The sequence below is a fragment of the Astatotilapia calliptera genome, chromosome 17 (assembly GCF_900246225.1).
Source record: "Astatotilapia calliptera chromosome 17, fAstCal1.2, whole genome shotgun sequence".
In the NCBI taxonomy this organism is placed as follows: Eukaryota; Metazoa; Chordata; class Actinopteri; order Cichliformes; family Cichlidae; genus Astatotilapia; species Astatotilapia calliptera.
Genome location: NC_039318.1, coordinates 38,322,890 through 38,349,005, shown reverse-complemented (window position 1 = coordinate 38,349,005; position 26,116 = coordinate 38,322,890). Strand labels below are relative to the sequence as shown.

Here is a 26,116-nt window from a genome sequence, read left to right as displayed (position 1 = left end):
TGGTCAGAGCGGCTCATGATTAAAAACGTTCCTGAAAGCTTCATTTTCTTTTCTGCCCTTAAACCTTCGACTGATTCTGAGCTGAGCATGCATGAATAAATATATGATTTTTTTTTAAGCAGCGATTGACTAAAAACATGCAATAATACACAGAAATACAATAAGCTAAGGTAAAACAAAGTTTACACATAAAAGCGTTTCAATCCCGTTGAGGTCTATAGGCTCTATGTTTTTGTATCCAGGTATGTTTTCACTGCATTCAGTGTGTTTGGGATCATAGTCATGACCCAAAATGAAACTGCTGCCAATCAGATGCTTCTCAGAAAATGCTGCATGGTAACTTTTCCGAGTCCATAATTCCATCATTTTTTTAAAAAGATGTGAACATAACTGGCTGAGATGTAGAGCGTCCAGCATGTTTTACAGATGGCTGTAGGCACTCACTGTTGTACCTCTCTCCTCTCCTGATCTCCAGATATACTGACAACAAGTATTTAGAACCAAAAATGTCAAAGTTGAATCCATCGCTCCATAAGACCTGTTGTGCTGAGTGATTTACAGTCCAGCTCTTGTGTAATTTGGTATATCTCAACCTTTCCTCACTCTTTCCCTTCCTAAAAACAGCTTCTTGACTGTCGCCCTTCCACTGAGACCGTTTCCATCGAGGCTTCAGTGAACAGATGGATCGACTGAAGGGCCAGATGCATCTTTAAGGTCCTGTGTCAGGTCTTTTCAGGATTGTTTGCTATTGACTTGACGTGACTTTTGGATACTGCTCATCTGCTGTAGCTTTTGTAGATTCAACTAAAGAAATGTGAACAAAACTCTTTGCCAAGTCGTCTGTTCTGTGTAGATACAACCGTGGTTCTTCCCCTGAGTCCTGTGGTCAGCTACAATAACTTCGTGAAAAAGCAGCCAGTGTCCAAAGAAAAATATTTTTTAAAAATTACAAGAAAGTCTGTCTCCTTTATCAGAGTCTCAGACTTAAATGAGCTGCTGGCACATCCGTCTCATTGGAGGGTCACTTTAGTGTCCAAGTGATACAAAACAAACAAGAAAACAGCCACAAATATTTCCCAAAATGTAGTGTTCATAGATTCATCGGTCCTCTCTTTCACACGTGGCAGCACTTCGCACTCAACAACCAACAAATCCTCCCTAACAAAAAAAAAGGCACTTGCATTAGATTTCTTCACGTCAATATACAGGCCACACCCCTGCCTTATATGAAAAGAAACTTTTGTATATATATTTAAGATTCAAGAGCTTTATTGTCAATACAGCAGTATGGACAGTATACAGAGTACTGAAATTCTGCTTCACCCTAAGCCCCCCATGGTGCATTTATAAGTATATAATAATATATCCCCAAGAGATATAAAACTAGAAAATACAAATAAATAACGTGCTGAATGTTGGTAAAGTAAGGGATAAAAGGTACTAATGACTAACTGTACAATACTATAATGATAACTATACAATATTAACTGTACGATAAACAAAGACAGGACAGAGACAAAGTGCGCAGTGGTTTTGAAAACCAGGTTCAAATTATTGGCAGGATATTATAGACGAGACATGACAAAGACAAGCAAGATGTGCAAATGTAGCACAGTTTAGATGTGTATTCAGTAACTAACTAATAGTGTGTGTGTGTGTGTGTGTGTGTGTGTGTGTGTGTGAATAACCACACAAAAAGTCCATTTAAGCAGTTACAAATCTTTTATTTGTCAAAAGTTAACACCATTAAATAACACCGTTTTTGTATTCATTTGTGTTTTAACCACATCTCTAAAAATCATTTTCTTTAATATTTTTCAAAGATTACTGGTTAAGTAAAGAGTAAAATAGATAGCAGGTAATACAATGTCTAAATAATTGAATAATGACAATAAAACTATCGTAGCGGCAGCGACATGTCCACGTCGTTCAGCTCATTCCACCGACTGAAACCTCTGTACATATGCTGTTAGTTCTTTATTTGCTCGTGTTAGTTAATCTGGAGAAAACCAATTCTTTCAGAAGGTTGAATATGCACAGCATAATAATGGCACTGCAGTTAAAATTGATTTAATTATGAAAAAGTAATTAAGAAGCTGGTAATAAAGTCTGATTATGCACGGCTGGAGGAGAGGTTAGAAAAGTGCATCTGATTTTGTTCCTAAATACTTGGATCTCTCCAACATTCTCACCCCACACAGGTTTCTTGCTCTGCTTATTCAGGCCTCCGACCCCTGCTGTACACACAGATATCAAAACAACAACAGCAAATATTATCGCAAGCAACACAGCATCATGTAGAAAAGGAGCACTGTGAAAGGACGTACGCACACCTTCTCACCATACAGGGGAAAAACAACATGAATGTCAATGAATGTGGATATTTGCATCATTCTGAGAGCAGGAAGAGTGCGTAGACAAAACACCACGAATCAGTAAATCCCTCTTTAAACACCCAGCGTGCATCGCTCCCCCTCTGTCACCAACGTTTTCTGGTTACTATTTACATTTCAAACTTTTTGCATTTCTGTCAGTAAAGAGAATTTCATTCAGTCCATTTCACGTGTCCCACTGCTGCATTCGGGGGGCTCAGGCATCCTTTGTTCGTTCACAGGTTTCCACATCAGAGGGGAAGCTCGAGCTTTAATGCTGCTGCCGTTTCTAAATGCTCACAGCGTGTCTATCTACACGTGCCTCAGCATCACACCTCACTGCTGGGCACAGCAATCCCAATATTACCCCCTTCACAATATCACCGATGACATGAAACTCGCTGAAAGGAGATGAAGAGCTGCGGTAGTTTGCATAGAGAAATCTCCAGTCGTCCAGCCTCCTCAACGTTACCTGAACGCCTCCCAGGACTACACGGGGCATCGTTTCTTGCAATTGTGATAAAATTGCTTCATACTTGCTACTTACCTCTTTATATTACTTCATGGCAGTCACTGGGAAGATATGTAGCATGAAAAAAATTATCCCACAACTTATCCATAATAGCCCTCGGTCGGTAAAGACACGGAAACAGTCGACAGTGAAGGAGTGTGTAAGCGTTTAGCCACACCCTTAATTCAGGTTTAGGGACTTTAATCTACTGTGAATCGCAGAATTATTACTTTCTGAGTGAGCATGAAAATGTACAATTTAAGAATATAAAGGAAGGAACTCTTTATAGTCAGTTTCATCTTCTCAGCGAACAAACGGGATAAAGGAATCTCCACAAACAGCCAGCCTTTGTTTTTGTTTAGTGGTTGTGTTAGTGGTGGTGCTGGTGTGTGTAAGGGAACACAGGGGAATCTGTGTGTGTAAAGGTCAAAGGTCAAGGAGGAATTTTCTTTTTTTTTTCTTCTTTTTTCGTTAGAGAGGAGGGGGTGGTCACACTTCGGTGCTGATGGCGCGGGTGTTGGTGTAGAATTCAGGAGGCCGACCTCGCTGCGTCTCCCTCAGCAGGGAGCCTCGGACCGCGGGCAACGGCATCGACAGCGCCTGGTTGTCATAGTGCGTGGGCATGTAGGTGATGCGCTCGCCACCGTTGCGCATTTCATCTGTAGTGCGGATGTAAAAGGGCGAGTCGTAGGGTGAGCAGGTGGGACAGTAGCTGCGTCGCCCCCTGGTGGTTTTGGTGGGTTTGTAGGATTTGGGCGGCACCGGTGGCGACAGGGACAGCGGGGTGACGATGGGTCCGTCCAGGCCTGAGACACTGCAGGCGTTGCAGGCAAAGTGTTGCTGAGAGATGGAGGCGCTGTCAGACCCATTCTTCTTGCAGCAGTAGTACTGCAGAGAGAGAAGAAGGCGTTGCTGTGGCTAAACTCAGGTTTTCTGACAAATAAACATACACTGAAGAAGCCACCGGGATGCTCCCAGTAATAATTTCCTTTCAGTACAACTTCAACTGTTTCCTGTGTGGATTCAATCTATAGTGTGGCTCGACAACACTGCGTCTGTTACAGAGTCCAAAAATCCTATTTTTCAAAGACAAATGAATGCCTCATCTTCCGAGTCCTTTTTTGTGTCCTTTTATAAAGATATTGGGGCTAATTTCTATATTTCTAAAAGAAAGCAGCTCCACTGAGAAGCAGATAGGATGAACTATACAGTATAGTAAAGTAGTATAAACATACCTGGAGTCTACAATAACACAGCACGGCTATGATACACAGAAGTATCACTGTGGCCAGTATTCCTCCGGTTATGACAACAGTTCCAGCTGTCATCCGACCAGCTCTCCATCAAACTCTGAGACAGGAAATGCATTTAGAAAGAGCTTTCTCACTGCTGACCCGATATGAAGCGTGAAGTCATGCAAGGCTGCTCAACCTCTTCCAACAGTATAATAAACAGTGAGGTCTATCATTCGTTGGGCAACGACACATTTGTGGATTCTCTACGTCTGTAATTCAAGTGTTCACCTTTAAATCAATTTATTTACTCAAAGTATGAACATACAACTTTAAATTAGGATATTTACAACTACAAGTAAACAATAACGTGCACAGACGTATAGAAATGAAGTCCTAAAATTAGCATATTCATCAACAAAGTCCAGTGTTTTGAAGCTAAAATGATTATTTTACTTTGTGCAAGTATTAAAATCGAAGCAACTTTGACATAACTTTGTGTAACTTTGTGCAGGAACTCAACGCCAAATGCACTGATCCAATTAGCTGAGACAGAGTGGGAGAATTTTATGTCAACAACATAAAATTATTTGCATTGTGGCAAACGTGATATTACAATCACACGCACAAGTGTTGATATACTCACGTTCAGCAAAGCTGCTTAACACCTGAAAGGAGACAAATAATAATAATATGAGACAGACGGACGGACGGACGGTGAGACAGACAGATCAAACTTACATCAGAAGAGTGTTTGAAATGGTTAAAATCAGGTCAAAGGTGAGGGCTCACTTTATCTCACAGGCCTGCTGTATCTCTGAGGAGACAGAGACAGAAATGTTAATTGTAGTAACTGTTTTCTTCCACAAGATGGTACCAAGAGTACAATAAAGCTCTCACAGGGGACAGTGGCTCGTTACAATTAACAGGCCTGAAGGAATGACTACAGTCACTACGAGTGAAGAAGAAGAAGAAGAAGAAGAAGAAGAAGAAGAAGAAGAAGGGAAAACAAAGCAGAAAAGAAGATAAGAAAACTTCATTGTTCTATCAGAAAAAACACAAATATTAACAAGAATAACAGCAAATAATGTAAAGTGGCAAATACTCCTGCAAACAACAAAGATTATTTGTTGACTACTTCACCAGATAAAAACGGTTCAATAAACTCAAATACATATGATCGCATCATAACTGTGTCCCCCTTTTTACCTTCTACCGATCAATAGTTCAGTTTCACTCTAAACAGCCAGAGAGACAAAAAATGAGAAGAGCACTGATGTTTGAACACATCAAAGTCTAAATCGTCACACACATCTTCTCTCTTATCCACACTGGAAAGCACACACACACACACACACACACACACACACACACACACACACACACACACACACACACACACACACACACACACACACACACACACACACAGCATTATGGGATAGCAGCAGTAAAAGTGATTTAGCAGCGATGGCCTCGACTGGTCGGGGTTTGGGTCTGCAGCCTGAGGCAGGTCCAGGTGAAGTAAAATCTATGCCTGCTGATAAAAACATGTCCATCCTGTGAGACGGGTGGAGGCAGGAGATGTTGGTGAAGGGAGAGACAGGAATGCTTTAATGAATTTAAAAAGAATACAGATATGCTACTCGTGCTACGCTCGTGCATGACACCCAGAATTACTCCTGACAATTCTGCTGTTTGACATGCGAGTGGATTTATGTGTTTGTTTTTCCTGTAAATGTAATATGACAAATCATTCTTCTCAGTGCACTTTAACAGAGGTGCAGATAACAGTTAGCTCACTGGTGTCTCATTCATCAGACTTGTTTTTGCATCACATGCTGCATATGCCAGAAGACTAATGCAGAGACTCAGATCTGAAGATCATTTAGGTCGTGTCTTCACCCTGGTCTCAGTGTTCCTAATAATAATAACAATAATAACAACAACAACAACGAGTATGTGTTAGTCCCTGTAGGGAAATTACTCCTCTGCATTTAACCCATTCACCCAGTGAAGCAGTGGGCAGCCACCAGTGCAGCGCCCGGGGAGCAGCGTGTGGGGACGGTACCTTGCTCAGGGTACCTCAGGTATCCGTTCAGTGGGTTCAAACCCCCCCGACCTTCCAATCACGGGGCAACCACTTTACCTACTGAGCTATCCTGGTCCCTGTTTCTCTCTACTGTCGTAATTAAGGTTAAAAAGCACAAAAAAGTGCAATCAGGTATGTTTAACCCTTTAAAGCCTGAATCATGAAATAATAACCAGAATACAGCGTTCCCTCGCTATGAAGCGGTTCACCTTTCACGGCCTCGCTGTTTCGCTCATTTTTTTATGTGTAATTTTGAAGGCTTTTTTGCGTCCTGATTGGCTGTAGACCACTGTCAAGCAATCTCCTCCGTGCCGTGTCTCCTGTACAGTACAGAATGTGTTCTGGGGGCCTCTGGATGTCTGGAGTTTTGATCTCCTCCACACCTGCTTCATGCCCTGGAGGACGGGGCTGTGGCCCCCCCACACCCTCTAGCAGATTATTACATGAAGGAACCTTTTAAAAAAACAAAAAACAAACGCATCCATGCTCACAGGTGTACACACGGGTGATCACACCCACAAACTACACCCTTTTTGGCTCCTACCTCAAAGCACACTGTGTTCTGTTGATCTTATGTGCTGCACAATAATGTTTAACATTTAGTATTTACTGTCATATTCCCATATATCATTGTGATGTTGTTTATTCTATTACTCTTGTTCTCTTCTGCTTGTTTTCTTTTTTCTTTCTCAGCAGGTGATCCAGGTGATTGATAGATGCATTTTTTTTCTCTGCCCGTTCTGTTGGTTTTTGGTTTTTGCCCTTCTCCCCCGTCCCTCTTCTCAGCTGTTTCTCTTTCCCTCTTTCTTTCTCCCCTTCTTTCCCCCAGTCAAGTCTGTCCCGTATTCAGTAAGTGAAAATAAAATAAACAATAAAAGGTGAATCAAATGGACCATTACGGCAAGGCTGGGATGGTCAGTTTGGTAAAGTAAATCCGTTTGGCATCTTTCTTTGCCTTTAGACAACAATTCTGATGCAAAAGAGCCAAACGGGACAGGCCAAAAAAAAAAAAAAAAAAAAAAAAAACAGAATGCGTTCAGCTTGTCAAATTTACATAAATCTTCCATCGCTAGCAGCGTGACTCTTTAGTGCTGCACTGTATGTTTGTACGTTTTCTCCCCAACACACACAACAATGCAGATGAAACGTTTTGCACGGTCAAAGGCTCCTGCAGTAGCACCCAGAAGGCAGAGGAAGATGCTAACCATCGCACAAAAAGTTGGACTTCTGGACATGCTTAAGGAAGGTAGAAGTTACCGTATTTTTTGGATTATAAGGCGCATTAAGCAAAATAAAACAGTCAGAGAAGTCAAACTTTACTCAACTCATTCTTCTTGCTTCCTCTACTTCTGTACCATTGATTCATTAATGATTCATTAATGTTGAATTCTCTGGCAGCTGCTCTGTTCCCGTGTTGTTGGCCTGAAAACAGGGTTTGATCTTTGGCTTCATTCTATAATCCTGGACTTATTTTTCTATGAAGGTTTGAACTTTGAGAGTTTAAACACGAGATAAAGTGTGAAAATGTTCATGTCTGTCTGAGAAAAGAGTATAAAGTGTGTAGTGACGGGTTTGACAGCCTTAAAACATCTATAATCATTGTAAAAAAAACAGAGCTGTCACCTATCATGGGTTATTTTTAGAACATAACTCCCGCGATACATGAGGGGCCGCTGTACTTTTTTAAAGTGGAGCGTTTACCTCCACCAGTCTTTAAATGGTTTTAAATTCAATATTTATTTGCATTTACAAGTTTTAATTTCCTATATCTGACATTTTTCTTTTCCAATTTATATCTTTAAAATGTATTGGGCAGTTTATTTTAAAAAAAAAAAAAATCACACTGATGATGTAGAAGTCTCACAAACTCAAAAAACATTGACAACAACAAAACTTCATGTAACGAATATGATACAGCAGTGGTTGTGGCTGGTTTTGACGACAGGTGGATGTTCTTTTATCTCAGCATTTATTGTCCTCAAAGACATTAAAGAGGAAATTCAGGCTTTTCAGTCTACAGGAAAACGGCTTTCTGAGCAGGCCTTTGTAAACACTCTCCAGGTGAGAGCCCTGCAGAACCAGGCTCAGGGAGGGGCGGGGCCATCTGCTGCGACCGGCTGGGGTGAGAGAAGGAAGACAGGATAAAGACATGATGTGGAAGAGAGACAGATGGTAAATGTGCGCTCTTGGTACATTTACATTACATTTTTAAATTTTTTCTTAAACGAGAGTAAAATTAAGGCTACCCCAAACTGAGTGATGTCCCTGGGTCTACAGCCATGCTTTAAGCACAGCCACACGAGCCAGTAATTAGCTGATGATTAGTTGGCCAATTTAATCTTTAAAACAATTTAAGTAAATGGCCTATGATAATAAATTCAAAGAAAGAAATGAACATTTTTACAACTCGTCCACACATCCTCAGAATTTTTAAATCATTTTCTCTCCCAGCTGTCATAGGACAAGAGGCAGGGAACATGGCAGACAGGTCACCAGTCTGTGACAGGCCAACGCTTACGGCAAAGAGACATTTGTGGCCGCTGGATAAACTGCCTCAGATCTCGGTGCCGTGTCTGGCAGTACTGTCGGACTGTTGTCTGACTGACAACAAAAGCAATGTAACGGTCTTTTGCATTTGATGCTTTGTTGAGCTGTATTGTCCAGATTTTGCTCTTTTGCACCATCTGGTGGTGAACTGTGTAGGGTACAGCTGGGTGCAATTTGGGTCTCCACCCAGCTACTTTTTTGCAAGCGCACATGGTGTCTGCATGCTGCAGCTCGCGCTTAGCTCCACACATGGAGAAAGTAATGTTCAAAGTTAGATAAAGAGAAGAAATAAGTGAGAAAAAAGATGGAGAATAAGATAATAAGGCCATGACGGACTATTTAGCCCCTCTGGATGTCAGCTCACGAGGTTTATGTACTTTAAATGTTTTATTTTCTGTGATTAAGGACTTTTGATTGACTGACACCAAGTACAAGAGTGCATTTTAATGTGATGTTTTTGTATTATTGTTTTCATCCGTGAGCAGTTCTCACAGGTTGTCAAGACCATAAAAACCCTGTTTTATAAAGTTTTCAAAAAGTATTATCACTTATCACAAGTAACAGACACAAAAAGGTCAAGTTTATTTCTATAGCACAAAGGCCATGCTGCACAAAGTGCTTAACAACGTAAAATGCCACTAAACTAAATAGAATGCACAGCAATGATGCCGTAAAATAAATAAATAAATAAAATGAGTCAATAAAAACAACAACAACGGCTGTTAAAAGCAAAATGTCCAACCCTGACCCCGCGGCGTGAGGAGATAGTGGACCCAAATGCAGGGCGGAGGCGAGAACGGTGATAACAAAAGGCAAGTTTTAATGTAAGGCGAGAACGGAAGCAGGAAGTATAAATACAAACAGAAAACCATCATTCAAAGAGTTTAACTTAAACCAAAAAACACAAACAGTGCTGTGACAAAAAACCCCACACATACCAGAAAAAAGAAAAACTTTGATTTGTCTGAAAGTCGACAGAGCCCCTTATAATCCCGTGCGCCTTATGTATGAACTCTGGTTGTGTTTACTGACCTGGAAACGATTTTATGTGCACGGCGCTCGAAAATCTGTCAAATGTTTCAGTACGACTTTGCTGAGCTACGAAGCCGCACCGCTTGATGGATTGTCGGAGCGTTACAGCTGTCGTAGGCGGAGCCTCGCGGAGTGATACGTACTGTGCTTCAACATAATATTACTGTATTGTGTGTGTATAACCTCTTTAAGTTCTGTGGATGTTATACATGGTTATGCTGAGGATATGTCGGCCAGTTTCCACTGGAAATGCCTTTTGGTTAAACTGTCAGCGAGGAATTTGCACTGTTACATTTTTATAGAACTTTAATGTAGATAAAAAAAAAACAGCTGCTTGTTGAAGTGAAAATACAGTGATGTTTGTTTGTTTTTTGCACTAATAAAGTTGAGGAGTTGTAAAGTATTTTGTCTCACATCAATTATATCATCAGTTATATCGTTATCGCAAATTTTCAAATGTACATCGTGGTAAATATTTTTGGCCGTATTGCCCTGCTCTACCACCGGTGTTAAGAACATTCATCCATTCCTTCATTAAACCACAAAGACTTGGAAATAACGTCCGAGGAGAAGAAAAGGAGCGAGCGCCGCGTAAAAAGGCTGTGATCTGAACCGCTACGCTGGACCCGAGCTCATAAACCATGTTTCTGTCAGAAAGTACCCCAGCCCTCAATTATGCGTGCGGACTAAACTGGATGGCAGCTGACAGATTCCTCTCAACATCATTCATCATAACTCTCTTCACCGTGAGCAGCCTCAGGCTCGGCAACCCAAACTATTTTTCATAATTAATGCCAGCACGGTGACTTGTGCTGCAAGGAGGAAATGGAAATGGAGTCGCCGCTGTCACCACATCATCCTTTACTCAGACGCAGGCACGAAATAACAGACTTGTTTTTCTGTTTACGTGTTGCTCTGCAAGCACTTTAAGACAAACTTCACTTTCATTTGTGGTTCGTTTATTTGACAAACTGTCTGCATCAGCGGCGCACACCACACGCCCACTTAGACACACAGATCCCGTACACGCTGCATGAGCACACGTGTACAAGCAGAAAGGAAGTTGGATCCGATTAGAGTGACCATCAAAACCCCCACAATGGCCGGCGAGCCCGGCACGCCAATAACGCTCTCCTACACGGACGCAGTGACACAAACACACATATTCAAACAGCCAAACATACTTGAGCATTAGTGAACTCATCAGAACATCCTCATAAAACATTCATTAGAAGTGACAGCAGAGTTTTCGTAGCACTTAGCAGCAGTCGGTGTACAAAAAGGAGCAGCATTTCATTTATGAACAGCACTGAGCCTCAGGACTCGTAACAAGTATCCAGTTTGGCTCGACACTGCAGTTTAATCGCACAACATCTGAGGCCGAGCAACTGGGATGGTTTGCAGTAATGTGCGTGCATACATTATTATAGCAGCTGAGGTCTCAGATTTAAGCACAATGTTTAGTTTCTACACGTTACTGGAGCTCCCGTCATGCACTTCACTCCCAGAAGGGAAAAAGGAAAGTGAAGCAAAGTATCACCAGGGTGTTTTTTTATATTATCAATATTCTTACTTACACATAAGATCTGCCTTCGCAGCGCTTTGACAGTATGATGGTCTGTGTATGTACCCAATGACACCACTGAACTATTGCTAATGAACTTCATTAGTTCTTCCAGCTGTTTCTCATAATCATACTTAACTCTCCAGCCTTTTGTTGCTCCCATCTCAACTTTTTTGATTTTTATTGCTGCCATTCAGTTCAAAATGAATATTATCCATTAAATAAGGGAACACTTTGATGTTCTGTTGTGAAATGTTGGTTCTTTCAGATTTGGCCTGGTAGTTAGTAACAGGCCGCATTAAGCTACGTTCCACATAATTGATTTCATATTATGACATACGCTACATGCATATGATAGGCGCTTTGTTCCACCTCGTGTTAGATGACACGTATAATACTATGCAAAGATTACACAGTGCAGAGCGCCGTGGTACTCGCTGATGCTTAAGAGGTTTTACGCCTGCGATCATTGGCATTTTATTTTTATTGCCTTTCTTTGTCCCTGTTCAGGAAGGCATTTCCTTTATAGGACAAAGATCCTTCATATTGTAAAACTACAGGTTTCCCCAGTTAGTGGTTTTGGCAAATCAGAGTAATGCACACTTCTCCCAGGCCAGCTCTGTCTTTGATGGAGTGCTCACTTTGGATTCTTGGCCATCAGTCTTCAGGAGCATATGAAGGACCTTGACTGCCCCCAGAAGATTTTTGCAAGATTGATTTTTTGGATCTTAAATTGTTCAGACCACCAGTAACTCACTGTCACTCTCTGCTCCTTCAAAGACACTACAAACCCGCACTGGCCTTAAACAGCATAGCTTTGAGTCCTGCAAGATTAAGGATTGCTCATTAGTTAGTTTTAAAGTTTGTAATGACAAATATGTGTTTTTGTTGACATATATTTCTTTAAATCGACTTCTGAAGATATGATCAAATTACCATTGTCAGATGAAAGACAATAAATCGCCCCTTTATACATAAAACACATCAAATCCCCCCAAAACTCTGCAGACAACGAGCGCCCAAACATACACCTCACACCCCCGCCCTACATTCTTTTAAATTTGTGACTTCGCATACGAAGTTCTAGTTTCAGAATATTCCGTAGCTTTATGGTGGAGAGAAAACAAGTCACCCATCCAAACAGGATTCACGGTCACAGTTGAAATGTAATTTGTCTAATCCTGTTATCTGGCATTCCAAAAGCTTTCCCATATCAGCTTACCCTCCCCATCATCTGTGTTGCGGCCAGGCGTGGGTGTCTGTGTGTGTTTGCATGCGTGTGTAAATGTGCGTTTGTTTGCATGCGTGGGTCTGAAGTAAACACAAGTGTGTGGGTTGGTTTATAAAACGTGGAACGCCTTTTTCTTCAAGCTTATTCCTCGTAAAAGCGGAATAACGGGGAAAGTGAATCTGTGAAGGCTGCAAAAGCTCCAAATGAAATCTGAAGATCAGCGTTTGGATTATTGGATTTTTGTTAATGTTGTGAGTTCAAAAGAGCAGCCTGTACATAGTTTGATGCTGTTCACTGTTTACAGTCCTGCTCTAAAGTAAAAGTGTTGAAAAATGTCGGCAAACAGTCACTTTATAAAAATGAAAATGAGAATAAAAACTCAGTGACCAAAAGCACCTGCGTGAATGAGCACTGTCCTTGGTGCTGAAGTTACTGGAAGCAAAACCTGGATTATTTGTTGTTTTAAACCATGAAGCCCGGTGGATTCAGAGTCCCGTTGAGTTAAAACTCAGACTTTGTTAACCTCGAAATTAGAAGGAAAACATCAGCATATCATTTTGATCAGTCATAAAACACTAACTCAGGCAGCACGGTGGTACACTGGATATAAAAAGATGTTTCTCGGTTCGAACCTCCTCCACACCCTTTGTGTATCGAGTTTGTATATATTTATACAAACTCGATACACAATTTATATTTTATTTTGCTTGTTTTACGTTATTGTATTTTTGCACAACTCTGTTGCTTGTGAAGCTCGCACACAAGAATTTCACTCACATGTGCTGTACCAATGTACCTGCACATGTGATGTGACAATAAAAGTGATTTGATTTGATTTGATTTGTTGATCTGGACGTTGAGTTTTCGGGGAAACCCATGTTCAAAAGAAGTTTCCCCTTTTTTAACTTAATGTCACTAATACTAAACTCTGTGTGTCGGAACAAAAAGTATTTTAGCAGTTTACAGCTACACGTTGTAGAGATGACAGCCTTCCAGCTGATAATGACTTCATTTCCAGGTGACCTTGAAAGCGCTGTTCATACAGTGAGGAACCTACCGGAGTTCAACCAACCGTTCCCATCTTCTCTCTTAAGCTGCCGCAGCAGTTATGGACCGATAGGCAGAGATTGATGACAGTGGACATTTTAGTTCAATTACTTGATTTTGCTCGAGGTCATTTGGAGCAAAGAATGCAATGAATGTGAAGAACCACTCTCCAGAATGATCCCGTTGGCCCTATAAACCCACATGATCAATAAAGACAGTAAAACGACTTCTTTCCTGTGAAGATGGAGAGAGATAGGACAATAGAGAGTTGGAACAGTTAGAATTTTTTTCCTCCGTCCAATCTGGACCACGTTCTGATGCCCTATACGCTTCTGGCAGATTTATAACTAGTGTACATTATGCTGTTATGCAGCCCTCTGGGCTACTGTACTCGAGCCTGCCAGCTCCTGATTCAGCCTTTCTGCACACTTGGTGTGACTCAAGATGTGGTGAATACCTTTACTCACATTGCAAGTGAAAGATTTATTACACGCAGACTATGTGTAATTTCTATACATACATCAAATTCAATTTCCTCCCTCTTCATAGAGAATATCAGCAGTGCTGTGCTGGTTATGGCACTACCAGCTGACGTCCGATCGCTGCCCTTTAACTGCTATTACAACCACAGCTGCTGTGCTGATAGTAATATTACTATGACTGATAGCTCCAATAGGGCTGCTAATATTACTGCTTGATGGCTAATACTGTCCATGAGAGACAAGAATTACCATTGTCTCTTATATGATCATTGATTGTGCGGTCACACTAAACACGAGGAACACGATGGTTAAATGTTTTCCCAAAATCTATTTTTTCAAATCAAGTCAGGGGCAAGCAGACAGTGTCTGTGAGGGCTTTCTAGTGAGTCAATTAAAAACCGCAATGGGCACAAAGCCTGCCACAGAGAGCTCATAAACTACTGTAGAAGGTTTTGCTCAAACACACTTCATTTAATAAACAGTGATGATCACATCTCACGAGAAGCCGTCCAAAACAACTGGCAGATACTCTCATACTGATAATAAATGTTTGTAACATCTCTCTCAACTATACAAAAGCTTCTGGAGTGCCTGTTGGCAAGGCACTGGATATTCCAACTCTGGCAGTAGCAGGTTACCTTTACAGCCAGGTTTAAAACATATAGCAGGAAGTTTAACCTCATGATAAACATTCCCAACATTTAAACACCACAGTGAGCTGAATGAAAACGAGCTGTTGTACACCCACCTTTAACACACATATTGTTCCAATAAAAGATTTATGTAACTTATATCATTTTCCAGTATAACGTCACCAGATAACAGGACATCAGCTTATTTCTCTTTTAAACTTGTCTCCATATGTTTTCTTGTAACTGCTTCAACACGCCTCATACCAAGGCTCCCGGCCTGTGGCTGAGCTCTGGACAGCTTTAGCTTTAGCTGCTTTCTTTCTGTTAGCATCTTTAAAACAAATTAATGTTCACCTGGATGATAATGGCTTAACTGTCTGATTACACATGTTGTCATAAATGTTTTTGTGGCAATTCCTCCAAATTTTACTTTGCTGAACTTTCTATCTGCCTCACTGATGATAAGAATAGGCCACAGACACATGCTAGCAACCTGCAGCTAAGTGACATGCTAGCAACCTGCAGCTAAGTGACATGCTAGCAACCTGTAGCTAGCATGTGACTTTTATACAGTCACTAGTTTTCACGACTCTCATAGGTGGACAGAGGTGAGCCTGACCGCATCGAGCACAGAAAATCGGTCGGTTCTGGTCTCTGCTGCCTGATCATATTATCTAATACTCAGCTTCATTGACCTGCCATTATTATATCAAGTAGTAGGTAAATATGGGTGTTGCCAATAGGATAACTTAACAGAGCCTTCATTGATGTCATTACTACCCATTCTTTAATGTAAAACGGATGTCATTAATGAGCTCAGTTGTATGCTTTTGTGCATGTACTAAATGAAGCAATGAGATGTCTTCCAGATTACAACGCAGAACCTTCTGCAGTTCAATACTGTTAGCAGCTCTTGTGTTTACTTTACTGAATAATAGTGTCTATTCACCTTTGGTGTGTTTTCCTGATTAGAAAAAGTGCAAATAGGAAATGGAACAGGGACTGATGCATGTTTTTATCACTGAGTTGGAAACAAAATGGAAAGCTTGTGGGTCAATTGAATATAAAGTCAAAATTCAATCACATTAAGATTCTTAACAAGCTGAAGCACTGAATTGCTGCATCTAACCTTGGGGGAAGACCTCTACCCACAGAGCTACTGACTAACACGCACTTCAAAGCTGAAGACTTGAATTGATTTTTTTGCTAATGTATATCCTGTTCTGACAGATTCACAGTGAAGAACTTGAGCAAGAAAAGGAGTTGACATTAACATGCATGCAGCTTTGAGTTGAGGTTTGAGGTTTACAGGGATTTCATTATAGCTGCTCAGCTCCTCCTCTGCTGTCTTGCGATATGCCAGCCTCCCTGCACATTTGGCAGCAGTGCAGCATCGCTGAATGCACATCCAGTATAGGGCAGTGAGCAGCCAGGGAAGCTGTAATTACTGTACCACTATTCTGCTGGTCAGCACAGCAGCCTCATAAAAGGAAATGAAATGTTCCAGCTTTAATCTTAGAGGGAGTAATGTACCACGAATATTGCATTAGCATACAGTCGCAAGGAAAAGTTGCAACAGATGCTCGAACAGATTGAGATCTGGAGAATTTGGAGGTCAGGTCAAAACTACAAACAGCTTCATGTTTCTCGAACCATTCCTGAGCAGTTTATTTGTAGTGTGCCGGGATGCATTATCCTGTTTAACAAGCCCACTGTAATTAGGGAATACCAATGCCACGAAGAAGGTAGGCGACTATTTTTACACAGCTTCCTTTCAACCCATAGTTTAACCTGCCTCCATGTCTTCTCCAGTTAAATGTGGCCCACTGTACATGCGTTACAAAAGAAAGTATGATTCATATGATCAGGCTGAACAAATAGTTTGTGATGCCTTTACCTAAACGGGGTCTATACCTGGACATTTTTTGGTTGAAATAAAAAGAAATGTAAATGCTTCCCTCCAGCACAAATAAACACTTTGAAAGGCCTGGAGAAGTACTGCTCAAGAGCATTTAAACCTGCACAGTGCTGTAAGGCTGGACGATGAATACACAATAAGGCTTCACAAAGTATATCTGAACATATTATATTATTTTGATTTCATAACCTTTGTGCAAACAAAAACAGAATCCGAGCAAATACTTTCATTTTAAACCAGAGGATTCTAATAAAAACTCTGCTGTCCCATTAATCAACAGCTGTACACTCTGGCTGCAGAGCTCCACCCACCGCGGGTGCCTGACCAATCACATTAGGTCCCCGCCCACCTTTGGGCTCCGCCTCCAAACAGGCATGGTGTCAACAAAATGAAATTCTTTGCTCGTATTACGTTTCAGCTCACGCAAACATTATGACATAAAAATCATTCCATAATGTATGTCTTGAATTTATCTAATAAGACTAATTAGGATTCCAGGTAAGACTTCTTTTCAAAATAACACTTCTGACTAAATTTGCCCAAATTTAGAAGAAAGTGTTTACCTTTTGGTGAGAACAATTACGTATGTCAACCTCAAAATCATTCACTTTAACAGAGATAAAGTATCAGTGATGCCTTCATAGTTTTTATTTGGCTCGTGCTAAGTTCAGAGTTCTCATTTCCTTACTGTCCCATCATTGTAGACTCAAAATCTAAGCGTGTCAGGCTACAAACCAGGCTAAACACTTTTATGGAAATGGCCATCAATCAGTCTATGAGCACTGTGCAAAGCCTGTGCCAACCTTCACTCCCTACAGTGCATTTCCCACTACTGTCAAAACAAACCCCAGTGAGAAAAATCCCTGGGTAAGTATGACTGTCAGTGCATTGATCAAAGCTATTTCAACACGTAGCCGTGAGACAAACTGAATGCATGACCTTCAGCTTGCAGGACGGTAACTGAATCCACTGTGCCATCCTGCCAACAGTCAGGCAGACTGAAGAGGAAATGCTTCCAGGACAAACAACCACTCAGCTCTCCTCTGGTCAGTTAGGCAGCGGCTCTCCGCTAATTGTTTTTGAGAGGGTCGCTCACGAGTTTGTCTCAAATGCATCAGGAAGCAAAGACACATCAATAATCAAAGTATCTTTATGCAGACACAAAATTCCAATCTGCAACAAAAGGTTTGTCTCCAATCATCGCAGCCTTGAGCTGTTTTCATCCCATCCATGCAATCATGGTGAGGCTCGAGAAACAGAGAAGCAGCTTGTGAGTGACACGATTCCTACTGACTCTTATTGTAGGCAGGAAGAAAGAGAGGAACGAGAAAAGAGACCCCGCAGAAACTTTATCACCCAGTTCATCTTAAGAACATCAGTCTCTTCACGTGCATCAGTTTATTGAGACTAAAAGGTTTACAGACTTTGAAATAATGTGTTTTATTTGACATGGATTCATTTAAAGATTCATGTTGTGCAGCTCACCGTGCTTTAGCCATGTCACACGTTTTATTCATATTCAATATATATTTTACTGCAAATCTTCTGTGTTCTCAGTTCATATTGATACTATCTGCATCTGGTAAGCTGACCTTTCTCATCTTTACTAACCAATGCATATATGCACGCTGAACTCTGGGCTGTGCCACAGCTCGGTGTGAGTAAGAGAAGCAGGAAAAACTGCTTACTGCAAGTATAAATGTTGGATGTGAGCTTCAAGCGCTGCTTGCGTAAGAGAACGGCTGCAGAATCAAAACTAATGCTGGGGAGCGGGTGGGCAGTGATGACAAAAAGATGTAATTTCAGGAAAGACGTGTTTTAAAGAATAACAGTTCGAGTTGACTGTAAGATAAAGAGTTTCCTCTGCGGAGAACAGCTTAAGTCTTAAAGCAGGAGGTACGGAGCTGAAGTAAGCAGTCAGTCATGGGCCACTTCATGAGTGGAAGCCTTGTTTTGTTAGACGGGAGGATAGAGGTGCCTGGGATAGGTGGTCTTATTGCCACGTTAACCTTTTTTCCTTTTACTTTTTAAGGACTGTGATCATGAAGAACTCCTAAAATCTGTCCCAGGCTTTCAGAGGAAACGTCCACTTAAAACTAACAAAAGGTCACATTTTGTGGGTTTGTGCTCCACAAATCCAGTGTGTGTGCTAAACGTTTGTGAGCGTTCAGACGAGTGTATTTGTGTGCATTTGTTTCTCTAACTGAAGCATGAACTACAGATGAACTGCAGACAGCATTGGGGGGAAGAACAAGGTGGAGACATCCTCAAAAACTGGCCTTTCTCACATGTAGCACACAGCAGGAGATAATCCACTTCAGACACATTCTCTATGCTGGAAATATATTTAGTTTAAGTGAGGGTGTTGCCCAGAAAGAGTCTGGTGCAAGAGTCGGTGAATTCACTGGATTATTGCTCTGTTCTTAAATGGACATTACACAGAGTTTGCACAAGAAAGTTAAAAGACTGTTAAACCCTAAAATGACCCCAAACAAAAGGGCCATCGTTGACCCTGTGGTTTAGAAAGAAGCACAAAGGACTTTGGGGAAAAATCTAAATACTGTTTGATCCGTATTAGAATTATTATTCTTTTCCCTGATTGCCAAGACTTTGGACCGTGTGGTGGATGCAGTGGAGGAGCATGCAGGGGGCAGTTGTGACAGAAGAGGATGCTACACCTAGCTGATTATTTGTGTGACGAGCCCCAAAGAGAGCAACACAAAGAAGAAGAAGGTCGCACAGGGTTGGATGACGTGCACCTCACAGGGTTATTTATAGAAGAGCCACAGGACAAGTCTCGGCTGTCCATCTGCATCTAAAGGTCAAAGGTCACTCTTTGAGGATGCCAATGTTCACATTTTGGACAGAGAGGACAGATGGTTTGAAAGAGGAGTGAAAGAAGCATCTATGTCCACTGTGAACGACCACTTTTGAACAGAGGGCGGGGCTTATGACACCAACTGTCTGCCATCTATAATCCAGTTTTGAGATCCTTCCCAGACGCCTGAACACCCACTCACGTCCTGGGCCATCTGACCTCAGGAAAGGCTTCACAATGAGTTCACCCAAACCTTGGTTGATTGTGACCTGCACCCGTGTTCACACCTTGACTCGTGTGATTAGGTAGCGGATCAATAGGGGGTCCATGACCCTCTTGGGGCGACACTCCCATTGGGCTTAAAATCTGGGACTCTCCACCAGTTGCTCTTAGAACTGAAGAAGCTTCTTGGATGAAACTTAAAGAAGTCCAGACGCTTTTCTTTCCAAGCTCCTCCGACTACGATCACCCGGAGGACTGAGAACCTTCACAGACTCACAGGGTTGGACATTTCAGTTCTCATGTGCATCTTTGGAAGATCCTTAAAAGTTCAAGAGTCAGTCTGGTGTCATCTAGAAGTTGTATGCATGCGTCTTTGTGTGTGTGCGTTTTTGATGAGTCACCACAGATAAAGCAGCCAGCAGCGGTAGAGCTACATTAGCAGATAACAGCATCTCTCTTCCAGAGACCACCGGCTTTGCCAACAGCCCTTCTTCTCATTCGGTTCATCGTAACCCAGGGTACCTGCGCTTCAGGGCAAGGGGCGTTCACAACCCCGTGCTACAGCGTTTGGAAGTTAGCGTCACGAATGACCATCTAAAGCTGAATAACAGAAAGTAGATCTCAAAACAGTGTGTTTGAGAGGACAGGAGCATGAGGATGCCCACTTCCCTTAATGTCAGCATACTGTGTGTGAGCTGTAATAGGAGTAAGATAGGAAAAAATACAAAATAAAAATATCTATCAAGTTCTATAGTTTAACGATGTACCAGGAACCAAATATTCCAAGGCAACATATTACTGTTAATCGTGTATCTAGCACTCAGGTGGAGGTGGGCAGCTTACAACTACATGAAGGAGTTTCTTTATGATCTTTTTGGCACATTTATAAGCTGAAAGTAGCTTTCAGCTCCAGACCCAGATCATGCTAGAAACCAGCCATCACTGTAGATTCAGGTCTGTGTTCAAATCCTAGCTGGCAGCTAATAAAGAGGTGAAAACAAGCTGGTCTGACTGCTGTTAGATGCTAGAACTTAGCGTCCTGTCCTGCTCGTGCTGCACTGCAGCTCGGACGCGGCTCGCCTCGCCTTTCATGTGTGACTACAGTACGCGCAACTCTCAACTTTTATGGCAAGAAACATCAATACAGCAGCCACAAAAGACCTTAAGGGGCGATGAATAATTCACGCAAGGCTCCTGAAACACTGAAACACTTTCCTCTTCCCCGTGTCGTCTGAGAATCTCTCCGCCAACCCCCAACAAACACACACACAGCTATGGCAGCTCAGACACACTCTTTCATGCATGTTGTCCCAGAAAATACACTCAGTGCAGTGTTAGCAGGAGGATGCAAGGACTTTACAACCAAAGGGAGGCTGAGTACAGCACTGTGCCACAAGAACGCAAGACAGTCAGAATCTCTGACACAGGCCTTCCCTGAGGCAACAATGACTGCGCTTTGATTTCAAAAAATACTCATTTGAATTCAAAACACCACAGGGCAGTTTGAGACTGTCATCATTTGGATGAGACACACATATAATACACATTATGTCACACACGGCGCCTACCGGGCTTCAGATGTTCATCTTGTGTGGACATGATGCAAGATTGTGGGTCAAAATTCAACCACTAGATCACTGGATGATTTCTTTTTCAGCAGACTTTTAATGCATCTGCTTTGGCTGCATGATTTCAAATTGCAGGAACCATTATTAAAATGCTTGTACAAAAACATAAGTGTTTGTGTTAGGACAAGGATACAGTGTGCTGCTTCTGTCCCACCAACAGGCTTGAAGAGGTTAAATTGGCCAGCACAAGGTTAAATATTCCCAGCATTCCCGTATCCGCAGCAGAAACACGAGAAATCGCGTACATCGGGAGGATTCGTTGGGTTTTATAAGGCAAACTGTTTCCTAACTTCACTGAGGATGATCAAATATTTAGTCACATAGCCAGAGCAGGCAGTTACAGAGCAGCTTGGTACTGACAAATCAAATGTTGCTAGCAGCCAGTTGTCATTTCCCACAGTGTTTTGAAGTGTAGGCGCAGCGCACCATCGCACAGCCTTCGTGTTAAATACATTTTGTCTGTTGCTGCTGCGTTAGCTGTGACAGCGCTGACTGCAGACTCCTCTGGGAAATCAGCCCACTTCCTGTTGTATCACAGCCACTGGAGGTGAAGGAATTAAGACGTTTGTGTGTGTGTGTGGAAGCGGGAGGATATAGCGAGGCTGCTCTACAGATATTTCGTCAAGCTGTGTTTTCCAGCCAGTCTCCATGAGAAATGGGTCACACAAGGTTTTAATGTGGCGGAAATTAACGAACATAAACGTAGAAGCGAAGGTTTTGTTTGGATGTTTGACGTGAACATATCCGCTCATGGATAAAACACCACCTATAGCAAAGGCTAAGTCTGCAGTCAACACTGGACGTCAGTGCAGCAGCAGCTCTCTGAGGCTTTGCTTCCAAGACAAGAGCTGAACACCATCACATAGCAGCTTCCCAACAAAGTCACTGGTCAGTGAAAGCAGACGTGTAAAACATGAGGCCCGAGGCCCGGAATCAGACTGCCAAAGACACCAATCTGGCCCACTGGATGGCTTTGGAAAATGTGAAGAAGAGCTTTTAACTGTATTTCCTACTGATAAAGACCTTCCCATGGCTGCTCATACACCAATGCAAATAAGTAATAGATACACCATTAAATGACAGAAGAAATAGTTTTTTTTCCTCATATTCTACTTTATGATTTATCAGTGGGTTCAAAATAAAAACAAGCAAAAAGGAAAAAAATATGTCTCACTTGAAAAAAATGATCTACTTTAGAATAATATATATTTATATTAATATATTATTGCACTAACTGAAGTTTTTCTCTAAATTTACACATTTATTTCTTACTATTTCAGCCCAAAGCAGCATTTCTTTCTCATGTAGGAAAACTGCTGATATTGTGCTTTATTTAGGTCTTTATATTAAACGTATTTACGCAGATGAAAAGAGGGATTTCACTGGTCCGGCCCGCTTCAGATCGAAGCCGTCAAAGGGCCCAAAGTGTAAAATGAGTTTGACATCTCTGATTTAGGCGTTTTGAACATGTCAACTTTAATCTAAAGAAAAGACAGTTAAATATATTTCTTCTTTCTCGGACAGCAAAGTAACTGCTGCATGTGCAAATGAGGCAGCAGCACAAACACGTTACACATGTTGGTCGCACACAGTGTCACTACATATACGCTACTGTATATGAACAGTGTTTCCACAGAAATATTGTATAAACGACTGACGTAGCCACCAAAACACCACCTGGTGCTTAGGAAAGAGCTTTTGCGATGCCTAAAACTGAGCTTTGGGCCATCGCCACCTTGGTGTTTTGAAACCGGATACGACAGGCGATGCACATATTTGATTGTGAAGTCAACGCCATGTGTTAAGACGTTGAGGTTAAAAGTTGGCTAAGATGGCGCCGCCCTAGTGGCAGCCTGCCGTAGCAGCTCCCGATCGCCGTAATGTTCTTTTTTAATCTTTTATATTTATACCTATATCTTTATATTTATCTGTTTATCTTAATATGCATCTGTTTCTACACTCATTTTATACGAGTGCTTGATGTTTGTTGTATATTTGCTGCTAGGGCAACTAAATTTCCCTCTGGGATTGATAAAGTTTCTCTGGTAAAAAGTTGCCTGCATAGTCCCCATTATTCACTCTAATAGTGACCATAATTTAAATGTCCACATGACCTGAAGCTAGAGGTCATAAAGTCATCAGGAAAATCTTTACTGAGGAGCAGTCGAGTCAAGCACATTATCGTATAGATTTGTCTACAACTGGATGTTTGTCTCACAGAAGTCGCCCCCTGTTGAGCGATGAAAAGAATGCAGGTCCTTGGTGTCACTTTTCAGACTCTGAAGCAGCATCAGTCGTTCATACAGTCTGTGTTGAGAGGAGGATTGTGTTTTTGCATGCGTGTGTATGCAAGCGAAAGAAGGCTAATAAACTAACAAACGACACTACATAACGGAGCCATAACCAGCTTCGTCATCCTGTGACTCTGCAGCCTCCATGAGCAACAGCGAGCACCATCAGTTCTCCAGGTTCTGATCAGGCGAATACAAAAAAAAACAACCTCGAGTGCAGAAACTCAGAAACCAAAGCAAAGCGAGCACGTTTTTTCTTTGAAACTTTGCTTTGGTAGCAGGACTCTGAGGATTGACTTCCTTTGGATACAGCCTCAAGTGGCCATTTAGGTAAGAGCAGTTATTTGTGATGGATAAATATTTTTCTTCTTTCAGTCCAAAATTCTGCGTCGTATTTTGCAACTTGATTGTACAATGTGGCCATTAAATGGTTGTATCTGTGTCATGTTTAGCATGTAGTACAGTGAAGGACTTTGGGGGGGGGGATCCCTCTCCGGGGGCCAACTGAACTTCAGACCCCAGCAGTGACTCTCAGGAACCTTACCTTGTTTCCCCCATCTGTTCAAAAAACACTAACCCCAAGCAGCGAAGTAGCCGTCACTGCCTTCATCTACACATCACTGTTTAATTAATTTCATTTAATGAATTGCCAGCAGGCGATCAGAGTAGAATCAAAATGGCAAACACCTCCAGCTGAGCTTCTCCGCCCTCACTTTATCTCCACTGCCCACATTTCACGAAGCATAAAAGAGAAAAAACAGCCTCAATTAGACCTTCTCTGCCAGGTAATGTGACATTTTCATAAACCTAACAGAATATTGACCCTTCTGAACCCCAATCATTCTAATCACAAACTAAGACCTCTGATTATAAATAAATAAATAAATAAATAATAAATAAATGGATTTTAAATAAATCTATATTTTTGTTGAAAACGTCTTGCTTTGTGCTCACAGTTTCAATTTCAACCACACATACCTGATCTAATTACATGGTCCGCTCGTCAATCTTGGGCCAATCTTGTGGAAACTGACCATGAAAAATCCAACAGCATCCTTATCGCAGCAAGAGGAAGACAGAGAAACGCGGTACATGGGACTGCGGCGGAACTTCTCCGAGGATGAGCCGGAGTCCAGAGCGCGTACAGCCGCCAGGGAAACTAAACACCAGCGGTGTGGAAACCCCAGATTAGAGGTCAAATGCACGGCTGTGAACACAGCCAGAACCGGAGGACACTGAAAAATGGAGCATACTGACGGCGCGGCAACCGGAGGAAACAAACCGATAAGGACGAGGACAACTCCGAGATGAGCGCTTTTTACGCGCATGTAGTGTGTGAAAACGCGTTCACCTCCATTCACAGCGGCGTTATTCTCGGGACTCCAAGAGAGAAAGCAAGCGGCAGGAAGCTTGAAATCACGGAATTTAAACCGGACACATCCAACAAGTGCGGGACGCGAAGGCGAAATGACGCTGCTGGGCGGACTGGGGAGCGATGGGAGGAGAGGAGTCGCCCCACATCACGCAGAACCTCCCTTAAAAAGAAGGCGTGATGTAGTGGGCCTACATTTCAGAGGAATGCCAAAAATATATTTATATATGAGCCAGAATATTACCGTCGAGGTTCCACTTAACTCGATGCCAGTAAAAATGAAGTGGGATGTTTCTGAACTCTGTTTAATCACTGCATAAACTTACAGAGTGCACCATATTCAAAATATTAGTACTGTATCATATTACTGTACGAGTATCACAGTACTGTATGATAGCAGTAGAATTCAACATGCTGATATAGTAGAAGAAAGAAAGTTCAATGATAAAGATAATAACACCAAAAATAGCATGTAGTCATCATTATATGGATACAACCAGGAGACAGGACATATCGACGCTTTCAGCCATACTCATCACCCATAAACTCCTTTAGACTCAACAATACAACCTGGATGTTACCCTGAACGCTGGTTCAGAATGTTCCTATTAGAAAACGAAGGCTGGGTAATGCTACAGTAGAGCCCCCATACACAGACCATTGAGCCACAGTAATTGATTTGCCCTCAATCACTGTTCCTTTAATCTACTTACTGTTGCAGCCAAGTCAACGCCAATATTGACGGAGAGGGAAGGCCTGGCTGACTAAAAAGGGATGTGCAACAAAACTGAGACACACAGATTAATGCAAGTGAATCCAAGAAGAGCAGGGCAGCGGAAGCTGGGCAGTCTTGCTCCAGGCTCTCAAACTACAGAGGACAAAAACTGCCAAAATCACAAAGCAATAAATGATTAAAATGCATAAAAAATAAAGGCAAGGCAAGTTTATTTATATAGCACAATTCAACAGCAAGTTGATCCAAAGTGCTTTACAGAGACATTAAAAAACAGAAACAAATAAAAAGCAGGATTTAAAAATGGGAAAAAAGGAGTAAGTTTTAAAATTTAAGCTTAAAAGTAAAACGGTGCAGATTTGGTGCTTTATTCAAATGCAGCTGAGAACAGG

The 26,116-nt window shown here is 41.8% G+C and overlaps 1 protein-coding gene across 5 annotated transcripts in view; it reads right to left on the bottom strand.

Moving 5' to 3' along the window:
* Positions 1–1,703: 1,703 nt before the first annotated feature.
* fam163ab (family with sequence similarity 163 member Ab) overlaps positions 1,704–26,116 on the bottom strand; it is a 36,523-nt gene continuing 12,110 nt past the window's right edge. Inside the window, exons 1-5 of one of the 5 annotated variants that reach the window (XM_026147922.1) lie at positions 24,598–25,128; positions 4,857–4,932; positions 4,762–4,783; positions 4,119–4,233; positions 1,704–3,771 (exon numbers count right to left, since the gene is read on the bottom strand). In XM_026147922.1, the coding sequence (XP_026003707.1) occupies positions 3,373–3,771; positions 4,119–4,211 (492 nt within the window). In that variant the 5' untranslated portion in view covers positions 4,212–4,233; positions 4,762–4,783; positions 4,857–4,932; positions 24,598–25,128 and the 3' untranslated portion in view covers positions 1,704–3,372. Of the gene's footprint in view, positions 3,772–4,118; positions 4,234–4,761; positions 4,784–4,856; positions 4,933–24,597; positions 25,129–26,116 lie in introns of those variants that run through there. The other 4 variants (XM_026147921.1, XM_026147920.1, XM_026147919.1 and 1 more) reach the window with 4 other exon arrangements.